General features: G+C 38.2%; 1 protein-coding gene across 1 annotated transcript in view; it reads left to right on the forward strand.

Moving 5' to 3' along the window:
- The first annotated feature begins 15,379 nt into the window (after positions 1–15,379).
- rybpb (RING1 and YY1 binding protein b) overlaps positions 15,380–17,459 on the forward strand; it is a 28,709-nt gene continuing 26,629 nt past the window's right edge. The window contains exons 1-2 of the mRNA XM_079884479.1: positions 15,380–15,549; positions 16,172–16,297. Coding sequence (XP_079740605.1) covers positions 15,524–15,549; positions 16,172–16,297 — 152 coding nt within the window. The 5' untranslated portion in view covers positions 15,380–15,523. The remainder of the gene's footprint in view (positions 15,550–16,171; positions 16,298–17,459) is intronic.

Here is a 17,459-nt window from a genome sequence, read left to right on the forward strand (position 1 = left end):
ACACGTTCATGTGTAAATTGCGTGAGCTTATTTTTGTCCATAGATCGAAAGATCTGAAAAAACCCATACATTTACCCACCCATAGAACCTCCTCTTAAAGAAATCAGGACAGAAGTGGTTGAAAGTGGACAAAAGAGATGGATTAAAACACCTGGGGCCGGTTGCACCAGCTGTGCGTAAGTTATAACTTAGCCTAGTTTTGACGTAAATGGACACTAAGTTACGACTTACGCACTTCTAAATATTTTTGCGTTGCACCATTAAACTTAGTTGAAGCGTAACTCTACGTATAAACTAAATATTTACGGCAGCCTCCGATCAGGAGTAACGGATGGAATAAAATATCAGACAGACTGAACTGCATCAATAAGCTCTTCTTTTACCTGACAGACTTCAATTCTTTAGACATATATGATTATGCTGACATTTACACTCGCTTACATTTTAAGAGAGAGAACATTATGTGAAAAGATTACTTTGTTTAGCGGCTATCTTTAACACGAACCCATCCTAAACAGCACGCCGCTGTGTGCATCGGTCCATGTGCATGTCAAATATCAGTCATAATCAATAAACGTAATTTCTTATGTTTTTTGTATCAATATTTATTTATTGATCCTTATTCATTTCATTTCAAATACAGTTTCTGAATGTTATTTACAAAAACACTTATGCTATTCATGATCAAGTATCGTATTTAATGGAAACTTATTTTTACCGTTAGTAACGTGATGCAAAAGAATGAAGGATAAACTGAAATTCACAGCATTTCAACACAACTGCTGAAGGCTGCTATTGGATCATCGAGGCTAAACGTCATATTATGCGACTACGCATTACTTTATGGAGAGCTTACGACCTACTAGCTACGTTCTGCCTTACGAACAAATGGTGCAACGGAATAAAGTTCAGAGTTAGTTACAAACTAGCTAGTAGTTACTCAGCCTCTAGTGTGGACTTTACGTTCCAACTTACGAACGGCTGGTGCAACCCTACCCTGGTGTAAACAGGGTATGTCTTATCTACTTGTGATCCAATCGGCTAAAAAATTCAAACAAAAATCGGGACGATGCCATGTTGAGTTGCGTTAGTAGTGTGTTGAAACTCGTGGTTATGTTAAAGAGCATGACATTTCTGAAACATGCACAAAGTTGTTGACCAATCACAACACACTGGTCCAGCCGACCAATCAGAGCACATTGTGTTTTTCGGAAGGAGGGGCTTTTTCAGAGACTGGTAACTAAACAGAGCGTTTCTGACAGACTGGGAAAAGAGGTGCTGCAACAATGTAAAATATGTGAAAAATAAGATGTTTTTTGAACATTTCAAGCATGAAAACATATTCCAGTAGACCCCAAAAACAAAATCAAGATTTAGAAAAACAGGCATAATTGGTCTCCTTTAATGCTTAATGCATCCTTGCTTGAGTAAAATAATTTATTTATTTCAAAAAACTTACTGACCCCAGTGTATCAAATTGATTCAAACTGACAGTATTAATCATATTTAAAATGTGTTTTATATATATACCTTGAGATGGTAGAAAAATTGTTTTTTCTTATTAATCCTACTAAATTAACTTTTTAAACTGACCACTATGGGATCTGCAAGTGTGTGCACATGAACTACAGACTGACCACTTCAGAGTTTTGCACTAACAATGCCTTGCGGAGAGACTCGCTAACCTATCAGCTAAGAAAAAAAAAAAAAAGACAGGCTAAAGCAACACTTGCTCTTGCCTTTTGCCCTAAACAAAACTGTAAAAAACAGCTAGAGGCTACCTCATCCGCCTTCACACTTCATTCTCTGAGCTCGTAGCTTTTCAATGATTGTTGTTTGACTCTCTTTCCACCATGTTTTGTTTGTTTGTAAACCAGCCGTTCATTTTCTAACCTGCTATTACCTTGTATAGCGCTTTGCATTGATAGAGCCTGGTGTCCACTCACTCCATCCACTGCCTTGTTATCTGTTCATAGTTTGCAAGGTTGTGGGGCTGTCAAATGCTTGGCTTCATGTCTTTTCTCTCACTCCACACGCACACACACATAGTGCCCATAGGGATATGGTGTAGAGAGACAGATCTCCTTACATGTGCATGGCTGAATGTGTTAGCTTGTCACCCCCTAGACTGCCCTCTGTGACTCCTGCAGCACAGCTCTCACTGCCTGAGTGGTGTGCATTACATCTGCTCACTGCACACACACACACACACACACACACACACGTATGATGGTAATAATACGTATAGAGAGAACCAGCCAACACACACAAAACATGCAAGCATTGTTACAAAACTTAGTGAGTCTTTATAGCGTTTTAGGCCCTGTTTACTCCTGGTATTAAAGGAGAACTCCGGTCAATTTTAAACGGGGTTTAAAAGGTTTTGAGCTTGTCCACTTTCAACCACTTTCAGAGGTAGTCGAAAACGCATTCAACCGGATTGCTTTTGTATAGTGTAGACGCTCATGTGGTCACATGCGTTCGAACAACAACAAAAGACTTTGAACATTATGGGAAGCTCGCTAGCCAGACGGGATTTAAACTTTGTCGGCTGAAGACCCAGGTTTAGTTTGAAGATGAAAAACCAAGCACAATCTTCTCTCACCATTCCTGATGTCTAACACACACTCAGCATTTGGCATGGTCTGTCAGAGCAGAAATTAAACTGATGCTCTCATCCGTCATTTCCGGTCGATCATATGTAAACTGCGCGAGCTTATTTTGTCCATTACACCGAAATATCTAAAAAAAAAAACCTTCCCTGAAATGACTTTTTGCAGGTTGGGATGTCTGTAGAATGATTTCTGAAGGATCATGTGACACTGAAGACTGGCGTAATGATGCTGAAAATTCAGCTTTGCCATCACAGGAATAAATGACATTTTAAAATATATTAAAATAGAAAAAAATATTCATTTTGTTGTAATAATAAAGACTTCTTTGGAACGTACACGGTGCCCTGCAAGCATGTAGACGACACATGTTCAGTCCAATTTACATTTTGAAAGTCAAATCCATCAATCATTTCACACTTTCATCTGCAGCTAACATGCTAACAAACAGATTGTAAATTTCTAGGTTGCAAACATATTCTGTCATTGTCACATACACACAGTGAGGTCGATGTGTGAGGGGCTGTTTCTGGAGGTCTCATTAGAATGTGTCACCCTGCTGCTGTCTGCTCCCTCCCTCCTCCTCGTCTCCTTCCTCTCTCTCCCAAGGATTCTTGGGATTGTCAAGGACTCTCGCCTTGTCAGTGCCACCAGAATTCTGTTGTTTGACTCAAGACACTGTGCACTTAAAGGGATAGTTCACCAAAAACCTATTACTTTAATGATGTCTTTATTACCTTTATGGGGCTTGAAATTGGTAGCTACATGGCCTGTCAATAGAGGGACAGAAAGCTCCCTGATTTCATCAAAAAGATCTTCATTTGTGTCCCGAAGAGGAACGGAAGTCTTACGGGTTTGGAACGACATCAGGGTGAGCAATTAATGACAGAATTTTCATTTTTGGGTGACACACTAACCCTTTAAGAGAAACCAAGACCCTGACTAAGACTTCAATGCTATTGAGGTACACTACTGTTCAAAACTTTGGGTACATAATAATTATAAAAAGACATGAATATATTTATGTAATGTGATCATGTGACACTGAAGACTGGAGGAATGACTGCTGACAATTCAGCTTTGCCATCACAGGAATAAATTACATTTGAAAATATATTAAAATAGGACCCAGTTATTTTAAATTGTAATAATATTTCACAATATTAAGGTTTTTGATTAAATTAATGCTGTTTTAGTGACCAAAAAAGAGATTTCTGATCTCAAACCTTTGAATGGTAGTCTATATCAAGACTCTTATCAGCAAATGAACGATGTGAATGGGATTTTAATTCATGTTATTGATTAATTACTTTGTGTATTTTGGCTCTCTCTAGCAGCACTACATGATCATCAGCTGTTGAGGTGTAAAAGATGTTGGCTGTGTAACATTCTTGTGGAATGAGTAACTTAGTACTTAGAAGTCAAACCCTGGAAAGTGTGTCAAGTGAGATAAAATGCTAATTTACTTGTTGCTATTGGCTGCACTGGTCCTTCTTATGTAATCACTGAATGGATTATTACAGAGTCCATTACACTCTCAAGGTGATTGCTGACTTTTGAACCTTTAGTGATTGCTTCACCCTTCTATAACCTTCATATGTGACCCTGGACCACAAAGCCAGTCACAAGTAGCACGGGTATATTTGTGGCAATAGGCAACAATACACTGTATGGGTCACAATTATAGATTTTTCTTTTATGCCAAAAATCATTAGGATATTAAGTAAAGATCATGTTCCATGAAGATATCTTGTAAATTTCCTACCGTAAATATATAAAACATTTATTTTTGTGAGTGAATGCAGCACAATCGCGAACATAAATGGACAACTTTAAAGGCGATTTTCTCAATGTTTAGATTTGTTTGCATCCTCAGATTCCAGATTTTCAAATAGTTGAATCTCGGCCAAATATTGTCATATCCTAACAAACCATACATCAATGGAAAGCTTATGTATTCAGCTTCCATGTGATGCATACATCTCAATTTCAAAAAATTGACCCATGTGACTGGTTTTGTGGTCCAGTGTCACATGTAGGGCTGGAACCATGTTTGTTCATTATTCAATGGTTGTTATCTTCAGGACAGCACAGGAGGAATGAAACTGCGTTACGTAAAATGAATGTAAAAATAAACTAGCTGCACCCTCCCATTCCTTAGATAAGGTTTCTGAAGAATGTAGAATCACTTAACACTGAGGTTAAAATGATTTCCGAGACTGGGTAGATAATGCTGCACTGTTTTTGTTATAAGGAAATTGTGATAAGAGAACAATATGACGTTGTTTTTTTATTATTATTATTATTCATTTATTTTATCTGAATTTAATTTATTTTATTTAAAAATGTATTTTTAAATGATTTTTTTGATTTTCCCAATATGACTTTGAAACTTGATATAAACACTGTTTTATGGCAACATTATGCTTTATTGTATTCTGACTTGACAGGACCTACGGCTGAGGAGAAAGGGTGTCCATTTCTTTATAATCTATCCCATCCATGAGTGTGTGTAACCTTAACGTAGTCTAATCTGCTTCTGACACCAGATCAATAAACCGCCCACCCAAGTGCGATTCATCTGCTGCGGTCGGCCATGGACTTGTTCTGAGCTTCAGCACAAACCTCACCCACCGCACATCTGTACGGCATTAGCAACGCTGAGAGATTTACAAGTGCTTTGTGAATCCTGCAAATGCAAATGCCTCCACTCACCCCGGCTGGGCAAGAAATGCAGGAAAGTTGCGAGTATACACCTATAAATATGAGAAATCACATTTTGAGATTCTATCGTATTGGATCAACAATTTAGTGTGGTCCACACGGCATTGATCCAATGGATTCTTCCTCAGCTATGGCAGCATCCTTGAAATTTTAGAGATGTCTTAAAGTACCCCCATTATGCTATTTTAATGGTTCCTAATTTTGCTTTGGAGGTCCATAACAATAAGTTTACATGCATCAAAGATAAAAAAAAATATACATTTTTTAAAATCTATATACATTGCACAGTCTCAAAGAGTCTGAAAACGGTTCGATCGAAGATTCAGTCTCTCTAAACCCCTCCTTTCCGCTAGCCTACTCTGCTCTGATTGGTCCAATGGCCTAGTCTGTTGTGATTGTTCTACTTCTCACAGTGCATGTTGGAAACAAAATCCCCGTTACCATATACGAATTTCAGCTCTGGAGGCTTCCTCCGTGCTCGATACGCAGTGATACAAACAGTGAAAATGGCGTCGATTTTACTGTATCTTACTGTATATTCCTCATCCTTTTGAAGTGCATGCAAAGTGCATTCACAGCGCTGAAAACATGGTGGATAAGTTTATGCAACTGGCCCATAGTATTTGAAAAAAGTGAATTATGTGCATTTGGTCAACAACTTTCTTTGCCTTCTCAAAGAATGTGGCTTTTCATGTAAAAGAGTCTGGTTTTACCGCTGTTGGTCCGTGCCGCGCCGGCTACTTTTCCAGTCTAAAAAGAACAGATTTGGCAGCAGCAGGGAATTGCCATGTGGTGTTTTCCTGCCACAGTTACATGGATCAATGCATAACGCATGACCTGCCCTGGGCGCATGTTTTATAGTTGAAGTGACTCGCTCCAGCGAGCCTGCCACGACACAAGCCCCTCTCGCTCACTTTCGTCTCAATCTCAAAGCCAGCAGGGGAAGCTACAGGCACTGTCATTTTAACAGTTTTCCTCAAAACTGTATAATCACGGTTCATCCACATCTGAATTGGAGCAAATATACAAAAAAGTTGTTATATATATATATATATTTATATATGCATCTTAATATTTTTGTGGACACCATCATACACTATCATTCAAAAGATTTATTTAAATTTAAACATTTATTTTATTTAAAATGTTTATTTATTTAGCAAGGATGCAGTAACTTGATCAAAAGTTACAGTAAAGACATTTTTAATGCTGTTGAACTTTTTATCAATCAAAGAAAAATGTTGCACGGTTTCCACAAAATATTAAGGCACAAAAACTTTGCAATATTAAGAACCATTAATAATAAATTAGCACCAAATCAGCATATTAGAATGTGGATCATGTGACTGAAGGCTGGAGGGATGATGCTGAAAATTCTGCTTTGCCATCACAGAAATAAATTACATTTTAAAATTGAAAACCGTTATTTTAGATTGTAATTATGTTACTGTTTTTACTGTATTTTTTATTAAATAAATGCAGCCGAGGGAAGCATATAAGAGACTTCAAAATACAATATATCAAATACATAAAATTTTTCCAAATTATTCCAAACTTTTGACTGATAGTTCATATCTTTAAGTTAACTATATTGCAACAGCACTCATGTTTACTAATTGTTGCATTGCCTTGCTGTTTACTTTATATTTCCAATTCATTCTGATCGGATCTGAATTGTCTCATTACATAATATCATGCAATAAATCAAACCGCAGTCTAATGACTACATGGGCTGTAAATCCAGAGCTCGATGTTGTTGCACACTAGCAAGCTGTTGCATTCCATTGCAACATGAGTGAGCGCATCGCTCACCTAATGGAAATGCTGAACAGCTATAACAGGTTTAAAGCTAGAGTCCAATAGCAGACCCGGAGCAGAACTGTTTAATGCATGAAGCATGCACACACGCTGTGCCAAGAATCCCCTTATTGACGGGAAAGGGCAAACTCCAACCCCCGGCGAAGCTCGGCCAGGTGGATTAGCAAGTCAATGCTAACATCATGTGTGGGGTAATCTTACTGCAGACACATGTGACCTTTGTTAATGATTTCACTCAAAGCTGCAGGTGTTGTTTCAATTACAGCCAAATGAACTCTCCTGAGGGGTGAGTGCTTGGCAAAATAGTCACTTGCAAATGTGTACTCTGATAATACTGCACTAATTTGCAATACAAATAATACCACCCTTCACTGGAATCATGTACTGCTCTGGGCTGTGTAATTGAGCTCTGGTTCTTTTTGTCGATTTATATAGACAAATTGACCTCTTTCCTTTCTCAGTGGGAATAACCCTTGCATGTACCTCATGATGTATGTTTATGCAAGGAATTCATGTTCTGCCCTTGTTCATGCAAGACCACACCATGATGGCTCCAGATTAGAGTAATTTGTCAGAGTGCTAATCATTCATCAGGAAATTTGGAAACTATTAATATAATGCAAAGGGCTCGAGATCAGGGTCCGCATTTTTTTTTCACTGGAGACTGAATTAAGAAAATTTACCAGACTTAAATATTTCTTACTAACCATGAAAACTGTATTTTGCATTATTTCAGTGAAATATGTTGTAAGCAAAGTGCAGGGAATTGTCACAAAAACTATTTTATTATGCCAATGGACAGTATGAAGGCTTAAAGGAAAATGTTCCATACAAGATAATTTATGGCATGCTGTTGAGCAACCATTGTATATATATATATATATATTTGTAAGTTTATTTAACCAGGAATATTAAGTCAAATGGAGTTGTTGTTGTTTTTTTGTTGTTTTTTGCATGACAATTAAAGGAAAACATGGGAAAGGTTCACACTATCATTCTCAGAATGCAAGTCTATTTGCAATTCCTATAAAAGCTATGGGACAAAATATTATTTTCTCATAAAAACTCACATCTGAAATTTGATGCTTGAGATCAAGCAAATAAGCAGTCTTGTTTTGTTTGCTCTTTAAAAAAATCTGTTAAGCTATCAACTTAGGGTATCGTATCATACTTTTTTATTATATGTTCCCCCTGAGGTGAGGTCCACTTATGATGTTAAAGTTGTTGTTGTTGTTGTTGGTTTTTTGGGGGTTTTTTTTGTGCCTTTTTATGTTATTAACTCCCCTTTCCTCTCATAACCACTTCTTTGCAATTTTTTTTTTTAGTTCTGTAAGTTGCAGTATGTTTTTATAGTGCATCAAGCTCTTTAATCTCAAAAAGACAGAACATTTTGATTCTTGATAAGATTCTTTGAAAGATTCCTTTGATTGCATCATGACATTCTTGACACTTAATCAATGATTTCATCATAAATTGCAGAGAAGATATAGTTTATCTTCTGTGTAAATATTTTTGTACTCGCCCACGACTTTAGTCTAAGTTCATTAGGTTCATTAAATCCAGACCATTTCAGCTCAAGTCTCTTTAATCTGGCTTTTATTTTATTGGAAAACCTCTATATGTTCCTTTTGCCATCTTGCCATCTTTCCTGGTTTTGTCTCTCGCCTCATGTTCTGATAAAACACTCTCCATTATCCAATCCCACTTAACCTATTGTCCCCCATTTTCTGCCTTTCTCAGCCTCTGTCTCTGGCTTTAATGCATTTTCCCACCCACACCTCTCTACTCCTCTCTCTCTCTCTCTCCCTCCTCTGCTATTCTGAGTCTCACACTTATCACATGTAATAATATGAGTCTAATGTGAAGGTTTCTTGCCCTCTCAAACTGTTGCAGACACATGATAATGGAGCTTAGCATGTGGAGGAAAGTGATAAACATGTAAAGCATCTTTTTCCTCTCCCCAACGAGTGCCAGATGGACATTCACTGATAACTTCATCATCTGGGAAGAGAACAGGTAGGCATGTAGGAAAAATATCCAGACCTTCAGCATTAGCCTTAGTTATTTTTTCACAGTTGATGTAGGGTTGGCTTTGCAACCAGCTGAGTCACCAGAAAGAATGAAAGAAAAGGGGAACAAATAGAAAAAGAATCCTCTTAGGGTACTCTGTTAAATGAATCAAGCGCTCGAGATTGATTGGCCAGTTGATTGCATTGTGTTCGTCAATGCACTAATCAGTCAAATTGAACTGGAACCCACTGTTACCTGGTGAGATTCTACTGCTTGATTCAGTCTAAACATTAACCAAGTTGAAGCCTTAGACAGCAAGCACATGGATCAAATGCAGTCCGTTTACTGAGCAATATGAGGAATCAGAATTAAAATGAATTGAAATGTAAAGAAAATCATATAATTCTCTCTTTTTTCTTCTTCTTTTTTTTACTAGAAAAGCAGTTTGTCAATGGAAAACTTTGAATGTTGGCTCATTAAAGCCTTATTTGAACTTAGAGTTGAAGATACATATATGGATAAATGAATATGTATTTGGTAACAATATTTGGTATTTATAAAGCACATATTAATGCCTTATTCTGCTTGACTATATTCTACATCCATTAATACCCAATACTTAAATTTAACAACTTCCTTACTAATTATTAATAAGCAGTAATTGGGAGTTTATTGAGTTTAAAATCATAGTTAATAGTTAGTTAATAGTGAGAATTGGACGCTAATATAAAGGATGACCTTATATTTCATCCTATTTTGTGGACCAGGGTAAAAAAATAAAAACTTTCTCAGAATGCATTTATGTGTGTTAAAGTCCTTTGAATTGCAGTTTAAGAAATTCCTTTTCCTGTCATTTCAATTCAAATTACATTTCAACTTCCTGCGGCTTGCGGCTGAATCAATTCAAGGATCATGAATCGAAAAGAAGCCAATTCTGAATTTTGTTCCAATCTGGTTTTACACAACTTCCAGAAGTTGGGAGCACAGTCTTTTATCAGTCTGCTAGGAACTTGAAAATGCAGGATTCACGTCATCAAAGGTATGTAGTGTTTTTAGGCACTTTTTTAGTATGAGGTCAACTACGTATTCATAAATATTACTTTATATTCTGTGTTGTTTTCTGAGTTTATGTGAAATAAAATCTACTTATTACTTGTATATGGACTGAAATTCTTTGCATTGCACTATATTATTGTGGCACAGTTGATTTCATATGTACCCACCCTTAAATGGTTAGTAAAATAAACTGTGGTTGGCCTAAATGTCAGTAAGACAGCTTAATGTATAGCTTTGCAAGACTAAGGTCTCCTTGACCACATAGAGTGATTTATCGTCCTCTGGATAAACCACTCTTGTCAGAAGTACCACATGAAAGTATGACAAAGTCTCAAACCTCTCATTCCTTCATCTAAAGGTGACCTATGCTCAAAGAGCTTGATTTGAGTTTTTTTCTGATCCACAATGTGCCACAATTCTTAGTCTGTCATGCTTGATTGTTTTCAAGTGACTTTGGTTTTGATAAACCTTTTAGGATCTGTGAAGAATGACAATTTGAAAGATAAGCAAGCTCTTTTTCAAAGAGAAAACGACATCTGAAAGTGAGAGCGGGAGAGCTGGCAGCTGACGCAAAGCGTCTCGTTTTCTTGTTTAAAGTTGCAGTGCGCCTCTGAGTTAACAAACCATGGGATTGAGCCTTCCCACCACGCTGCCTGCGCGCACATGCATACTCTCCTGCACACACACTTAGCTCGCAGGCCTTTGTTCTGCAACCTTTTGTGAAGCTTGCCCTGGATTCAGCAAAGCACTATGCTGTAGAGTGAGACTAAAGAAGTCTCTCTCTCGTTCTCTCCCGCTTCGCCCCCCCAATGTTCAGTCTGGCTCTCTTTGTCATCATTTTTTTTCAGTCGCTTCACCTGACTTTAGCAGTCTGCCTCTTTCTTTCTTTCTCTAACAAATAAAACACTCACGCTCTGAGCGTTTGCCAGCATTTGGTGGGATAATCTGCCTTCCCGAAGATTTGGCTGTGATTCTCCTTATCACTATGGGCTCATCAGAGCATAAGCAGCTCTTGGCTTTCTACCAGCTTGAGAGAACCACTTTCCAAACAGGAACTCTTTTGGAGACATTCCTTGTGTGGAAAAGGAAATCATGTCCTCCATTCCCCCCTCATTCTCCCAGAGCACATACGCACACACACATGAGAAAAAAAGCCTCCAACTTTGAGTTGACATTACCGAGAATCTGACCAGCAGAAGTTATTTCATACTCAAAGGCATTTTCAGTATCTTGAAAACACAACATTTGTGTATATATACTGTTTATACACTGCCCGGCTAAAAAAAAGTCTCTGTTTGGATTTAAATAGGCAAATGCTTAAGAGTCAATGATTGGATCAGTATTGCAGTGATTATTGTGTTTCTAGCATGTTATATGTTTGACAACAGTTCTTCAAACCCTAACTGATGGAGTGTGTCACTTGTAGGAAGACACATCATGGCCATATCAGGCTCAAATTGTGAATGAATGGTTGTGAGGAGCATGAAGAATCATTTTCACACATGAATAGGCAGACCTCAGAAAGTCTTTGGGATGTTCTGGAGAAGACTTTACAGAGTGCTGGACTCTTGCATTGTCAATACAAGATCTTGACCAAAAATGTATGCCCCTCTTGATGCAAATAAATGTTGTAATGTTATTGCATAATGTGCATAAAATTCCCAGTGTCAGTGCCAGATATGCATAAATGGTCAACCACATCTGTCTCAAGAGACAATGCGGGTTGTAAGTAGCTCAAATGTGTCACTAAACACTGTGTTTACTGATCAGTGAAAACCTTTTTGAAGTCCAACACAAGCACATGAACACACAATGAGTTTAGCCAACAAGAAGCAGCCTCAGGGGCGGCAGCCAGATGTGTTTTATCTGTAAGGTGAAAGGTCAAGTAGAACAAATTGCATAAACTCATTCCCAGTAGCAAGAACACTATCCACAGCGCTGCAGATATGCATCTGATTTTCTTCTGGCTTCAAATACAATATACGAAATGAACAGGCTCCACTTTGCTTCTTTATTACTTCCCCTTAACTTATACCAATAGAAAGAAAACGTGCTGCGGAGTGTTAAGTGCGACAGGTACGAAAATGGAAGCAAAGGTCAGAGTTGTGCATCAGAGGTAATTGTTGAATTACTGGTTCGAAACTAATCAGGGAGCATGAACCAAATACAAACAAAATGATAGAAATCTAGAGGTCATCCTGACTTTGTCCTTGAGCCAGTAATGCTCTTTTATTTTTAGAATGCATTGGCCCCATCTGATTCATAATGTGTTTTATTTGTCCTGAAAACAAACATTTTAAATGAATTGAAATATCCTAAAAGCAAGCTGGTCAAATAAAAGTGGCTTTTTAAGTGTCATTCTGGTACTTCATGTAGTCTAATTAATACAGTCCTGTTTTCATACACTTTGTGTTTTGTGATCATGCTCACTTTGTAGTTTTTTTCTAAGATGCCATGACCTCCTAGGTTGTCAATGAAAGCCTGTAGACTAATTTTTTTATGTGAAGGACTCGGAACGCTTTTGCCTGGAAAATCAAAAGAATGTGATGCTTACTCGCACATGCAAGAACCTCTCTTCCGTTCTGTGACACGTGAAATGTTTATACAACATTCAGGATAATAGCCATTCACAATGTCAATGTGTCATGCAAAAAAAAGGGATTCATTCAAACTAAAGTCTCAAATAACCATATCTATAAAGTCTACAGTCAAATATACTTTAGTAATTTAGTTTAATATACTCATTAATAGTATTAACAATAAAAAAATATATACCATATTAATTATGTTTTACGTTTTAAAATACTTATCTAAAATATGAACATCCTGAGCCATTTGTGACCAAATAAGAGAAAGTTGAACTTTTTTATATTTCTTTTCTTTCTTTTTAAAAAACTTTTTCATTGTTAAAACCCAAACACTGTAGGCTGTTAAAATGTATCATCAAATAAAGGTTGACCAGCCACATTGAGAACAGAAAGAAACCATGTTCTCGGTTTCTGTCTCTTTCATCTGTTCGCTAGAGTCTCAGTTCTGATCGCAGCATTCATCTGAGTCATCTTTCTAATTCACCTACTCCCACATCACATCTCATCGTTCGTGAGCTACAAATCTGTGACATCAATCTGGTACCACAGAGGTGACAGCCAAATGTACTGTTCTAATTTTAAGACATCACAAGCAAGCTCTAAATTAAGGATCTGACAGGTTCTTACAACTTTTCTACAAGTTCTCTGCATTCAGTTATGAATCAGTGTTTGAAGCAGAGTGTGAACTTGAGGATTGAAAGCTCAGGTAATCAGTACTGTGTAATATTTCATGTTTCGTCTGATGTGGCTAAAAACACTTTGACAGCATCTGTGTTGTATTTAGTATTTACAATTGTGTGATTCTATATCATTTTCTTGTATTGGTCTTTGAAGCTCTTGGCTTTTCCGAACCTTAAACGTTTGTATTCTCAGCTGTCCTGGATTTTGTAAGGAACCATCTGCAAAGAATTCCAGATCAAACCTCCAATCAACATCAGCCGGTAGTAAACTTGCAAGAGTCTGTCATGAAGTTGCAACAGAGAATCCAGCGGCGCATGGAGAGAAAAGGGGGCACAAAGGGGCTGGAACCCCAGAGAGCAGCTAATGATTCACATTTCATATCCCCCCACACAGGGACCCTTGTGTCTACCATGAGGGGCCTCTTAGAGCGTTTGTTTTCACTGTGCAATCCAAAATAAATGGGAGCCGCAGATGAGGACTGGACACTTGAGAAATTTAAATCATGAAGTCCGTAAGAAAAACGCTAAAAACCATCATATCATCGTCTGTTGCTCATTACGTGTGTGCTCCCTTCACGATCTCTGGCTGTGTGGTGATTGGATGGCAGTATGTGTTTCGCAGCAAGAGAAACTGGCGAGGTCAATTGTGTTTATACTTAGAACTTGTTGTATCCTCCATAAGACCCCTATGCATGTATTTTGGCACAATTAGATTCTGGTCATGCTTGTCAAAGCAGATAAATAGCCATGACATACAAAATATCAATACGCTGATGTCAGTGACAACAAAATGGCATTGATTTTGGCATTGATCTCATGTGTTCATTCGTTTATAAGTTCAGCATTTTAAGATTAACTTCGGCATGAAATAAAAATTCATCCTCTATTTGGTAAACCAATTCAAATCAATTTATTTATTTATTTTTTACTTTTTTTGAGCTTCTAACTTTTAATCAAAACATAACTCGATCTTCTGGTGAAACTTTTCTGAAGACTTTTCATGGAATTATGCTTTTCCATGGCAACAGTATCAGTGCCTAAAAGAATCTGATGCGGTCTGGTCGTACAAGTAGGAGCTCTCAGAAAGTTGTAATTACAAGTTCTACGAGGATGTGAATGCTTTTTGCTAATTGGAACGTTGTAATTACAACATGGCGTGAACGCACCTTGACATATGCCAACAATTTCACTCTACGCACAATTACAGAATAAAATATTTATTGTTACTTCTGTTCCATCACGACTTTAACAAGTAGACAGGCTAAATATTAAAAAAAAACATATTTGTGACATCAAAAACAACTAAAAGTAATAATAATACATGAAATATTCTTTTTATGACTAAGTATTTGATCAAAAAGCAGAAATAAAATAATTAACAACAGGTTCTTCAGTTATCAGACACTTAAAAATATGCAATAAATCAGCTGTAATTATATATATATCAGCTGCTACAATGGTAAACTTGTTGCACACTGAAGAATTAAAACTGTGGTTATGTGGTAATTTAGTCCTTGCATTTCCATGGCTTACTTTTATATATGATTTGAGATGGTCAACCACAAGACAAAGTAAACTCCTGTAGTCTTCAGCATCAAGGTGTCCCAAGTTGAACTTGACTTTTCTCCCCATCCCAACTCAACGCACACTCCCCAGTGCTGCTGTTGATATATAGCAGAGTCATTAAGTCATCGAGTAGGTCTCTCACTAATGCTTTCTCTCACTTCGACGGGCACACAGTCTAATTACGTTTGGCAATCGGAGAGTGTAGTAGTATTACTCTATCCGTGCCGATTATTTCTGGCGAGACTTTTAAACCGACGACAGCGGTGATTGGGCGGCGCAGTCACGGGGTCCGCAGTCTCTTCGCCCTGCCTAGAGTCAGTCAGTCAGTCGGGGGAAGGCGAGACTGCCTGCAAGCGCTTCTCTCTGTGTGGATCCACCGTACACACACACACGCTCACACGGACCTTCACACACAATTATTGTTAATTACTGAACCCTTTTCGGTCTTTTGAGAGTCTGTTTTTCCACCATGGGCGACAAAAAGAGCCCGACCAGGTAAGAAAGCGTCAACAGTCGGTAGTTTCCGAGGCGATTTTGGTGACCGCGCGGCTGTTTTTCGCTCGGTGGACATTCGGATGCTTTTCTCGAGGAGTGTTTCTCCTTTCTCTCAGAAACAAGCGCAGCTATGGCGGCTTTCTCTTTTTCACATAGGACTCTAAACACTTCTCAGTGCCTCTCAGACAAAGAGATTTTCTTCCTACGGGATACGCCTGGCCTCTTCGGACGGGTTTTTTGGTCGAAGTTCAACGTTAAATGGACCGTTTTTGACATTCAATTTCACGCCGTTCACCGACGCGATGTCTTTAGCTCGCTGGCTAATGTTAGCTGTCGTGCCAGCGACAACCAATCTATAGAGTGTAGTATATATGTGTTAAGCCCGGTGACTAGGAGCTGTGGAGAATAACCGTGGCTAGTTAGCTGGTTAGCGTGTATTTCCAGTATTTTCCGGTTCTAATAAACCGCCCTCGCGCGTCACGGGTCGGATTTTCTGTCACTTTCTGTGCCACTTCGGTTACGTTAAACGAATTCGAGACAGTAAAAGTATGGGTGTAGGATGTTAGGGGGGCAAACATGAAGGTTGACCTTTATAATTTGGGCTTCTTTTTTGTTATTTAAGGCCAAAAAGACAAGCCAAACCGACAGCGGACGACGGATTTTGGGACTGTAGCGTGTGCACTTTCAGAAACAGTGCCGAAGCCTTCAAATGCAGCATCTGTGATGTACGGAAGGGCACGTCTACCAGGTATGGGCATTTACACTGGACTTCTGCAGCATTGCAAATCCTTATCCTCACTAATGCAGCTGATTGAAACGCTTTACTTGTTGATTTGCTCTTTAAGATTCATTGAAACACCAGTCCTCTCATGCAAGTTAAATGTAATTTCTTCAGTCTGATGACTGGCACTAGAATGGAGTGTGGCAGCCAGCCCGTGCAGTCACTGCAGTGATGGGCAAACTTTCTTTGTCCTGCATTAGCCTGAACACAATTTATTGCATTGGATTTTCGCGCAGATGCTTTCACTGTAGCTCCATGGTCATGCATGCTTGCAGATGTATACCTGCTATTGCAGTGCTGCAGTGTTTGCATGTTTGGCTCGAGTCAGATTTCCAATTTAAATCCATGGCTGGCATTTGTTGGGTTAGATCAAAGGCATTTAATGTCTGGGTGTGTTTAGAATCCTTCAAACTGTTTTAGAGGCATTTAGATCAAGAACAGGAAACACATTTTATTGCAACAGTTTAAAGGTCAATCAGGTGTCAGAAATTCTTCAGAATGTGCCTTTTGTTTTGACACATCTGCTAGTGCAACACATTCTGCTTGATTTAAGAATTAGACTAACATGATGCTCACTTGAAATAAAGCTTAGGGCGAAGAAGCAGACGTTAATGTTGTTTTTCTGGATTGCCTAATTGAATGATTTCATTACTTTAATTTCTATGCTGCTCATTTGGAAGCTGTCACTAACAGGTCTGGGTGTGCTTGTCCATTCATAAAGGTCATTTATTCCAGTGGTTCTCATTCTTTATGTGACCCTTAGTTGTCTGGATGTAACCTTTGCTAATTATCTGTGTTGTTAAAAAAATTAACCATGAGGATCAACTATTCTAATGGCTTCTAAGCTCCTCGTAGGATGTCAAAGTGACTACAGGCTGCACGCTCCAGTATCTCCATGTCCTGCTGTTTCATTTTTCTTAGTTTACCATGCAATATATTTGATGTACTGCTTTTTGCATACAATATTTCAGGCTAGTACGCTGATCATATTTTAGGTGTTAAATAAGGGGGTTCTCCAGAACCAGGATTGAGAATCACTGATTCAATCGACAAATGAATGTGTTCGGTTTGCCTGAAATGCCATCGTGGTTGTATTCCTGTAAGCGAATGTAGCTGTGTATCCTCAGTT

The sequence above is a fragment of the Squalius cephalus genome, assembly GCF_949319135.1.
Source record: "Squalius cephalus genome assembly, chromosome: 10".
Taxonomy (NCBI): Eukaryota; Metazoa; Chordata; class Actinopteri; order Cypriniformes; family Leuciscidae; genus Squalius; species Squalius cephalus.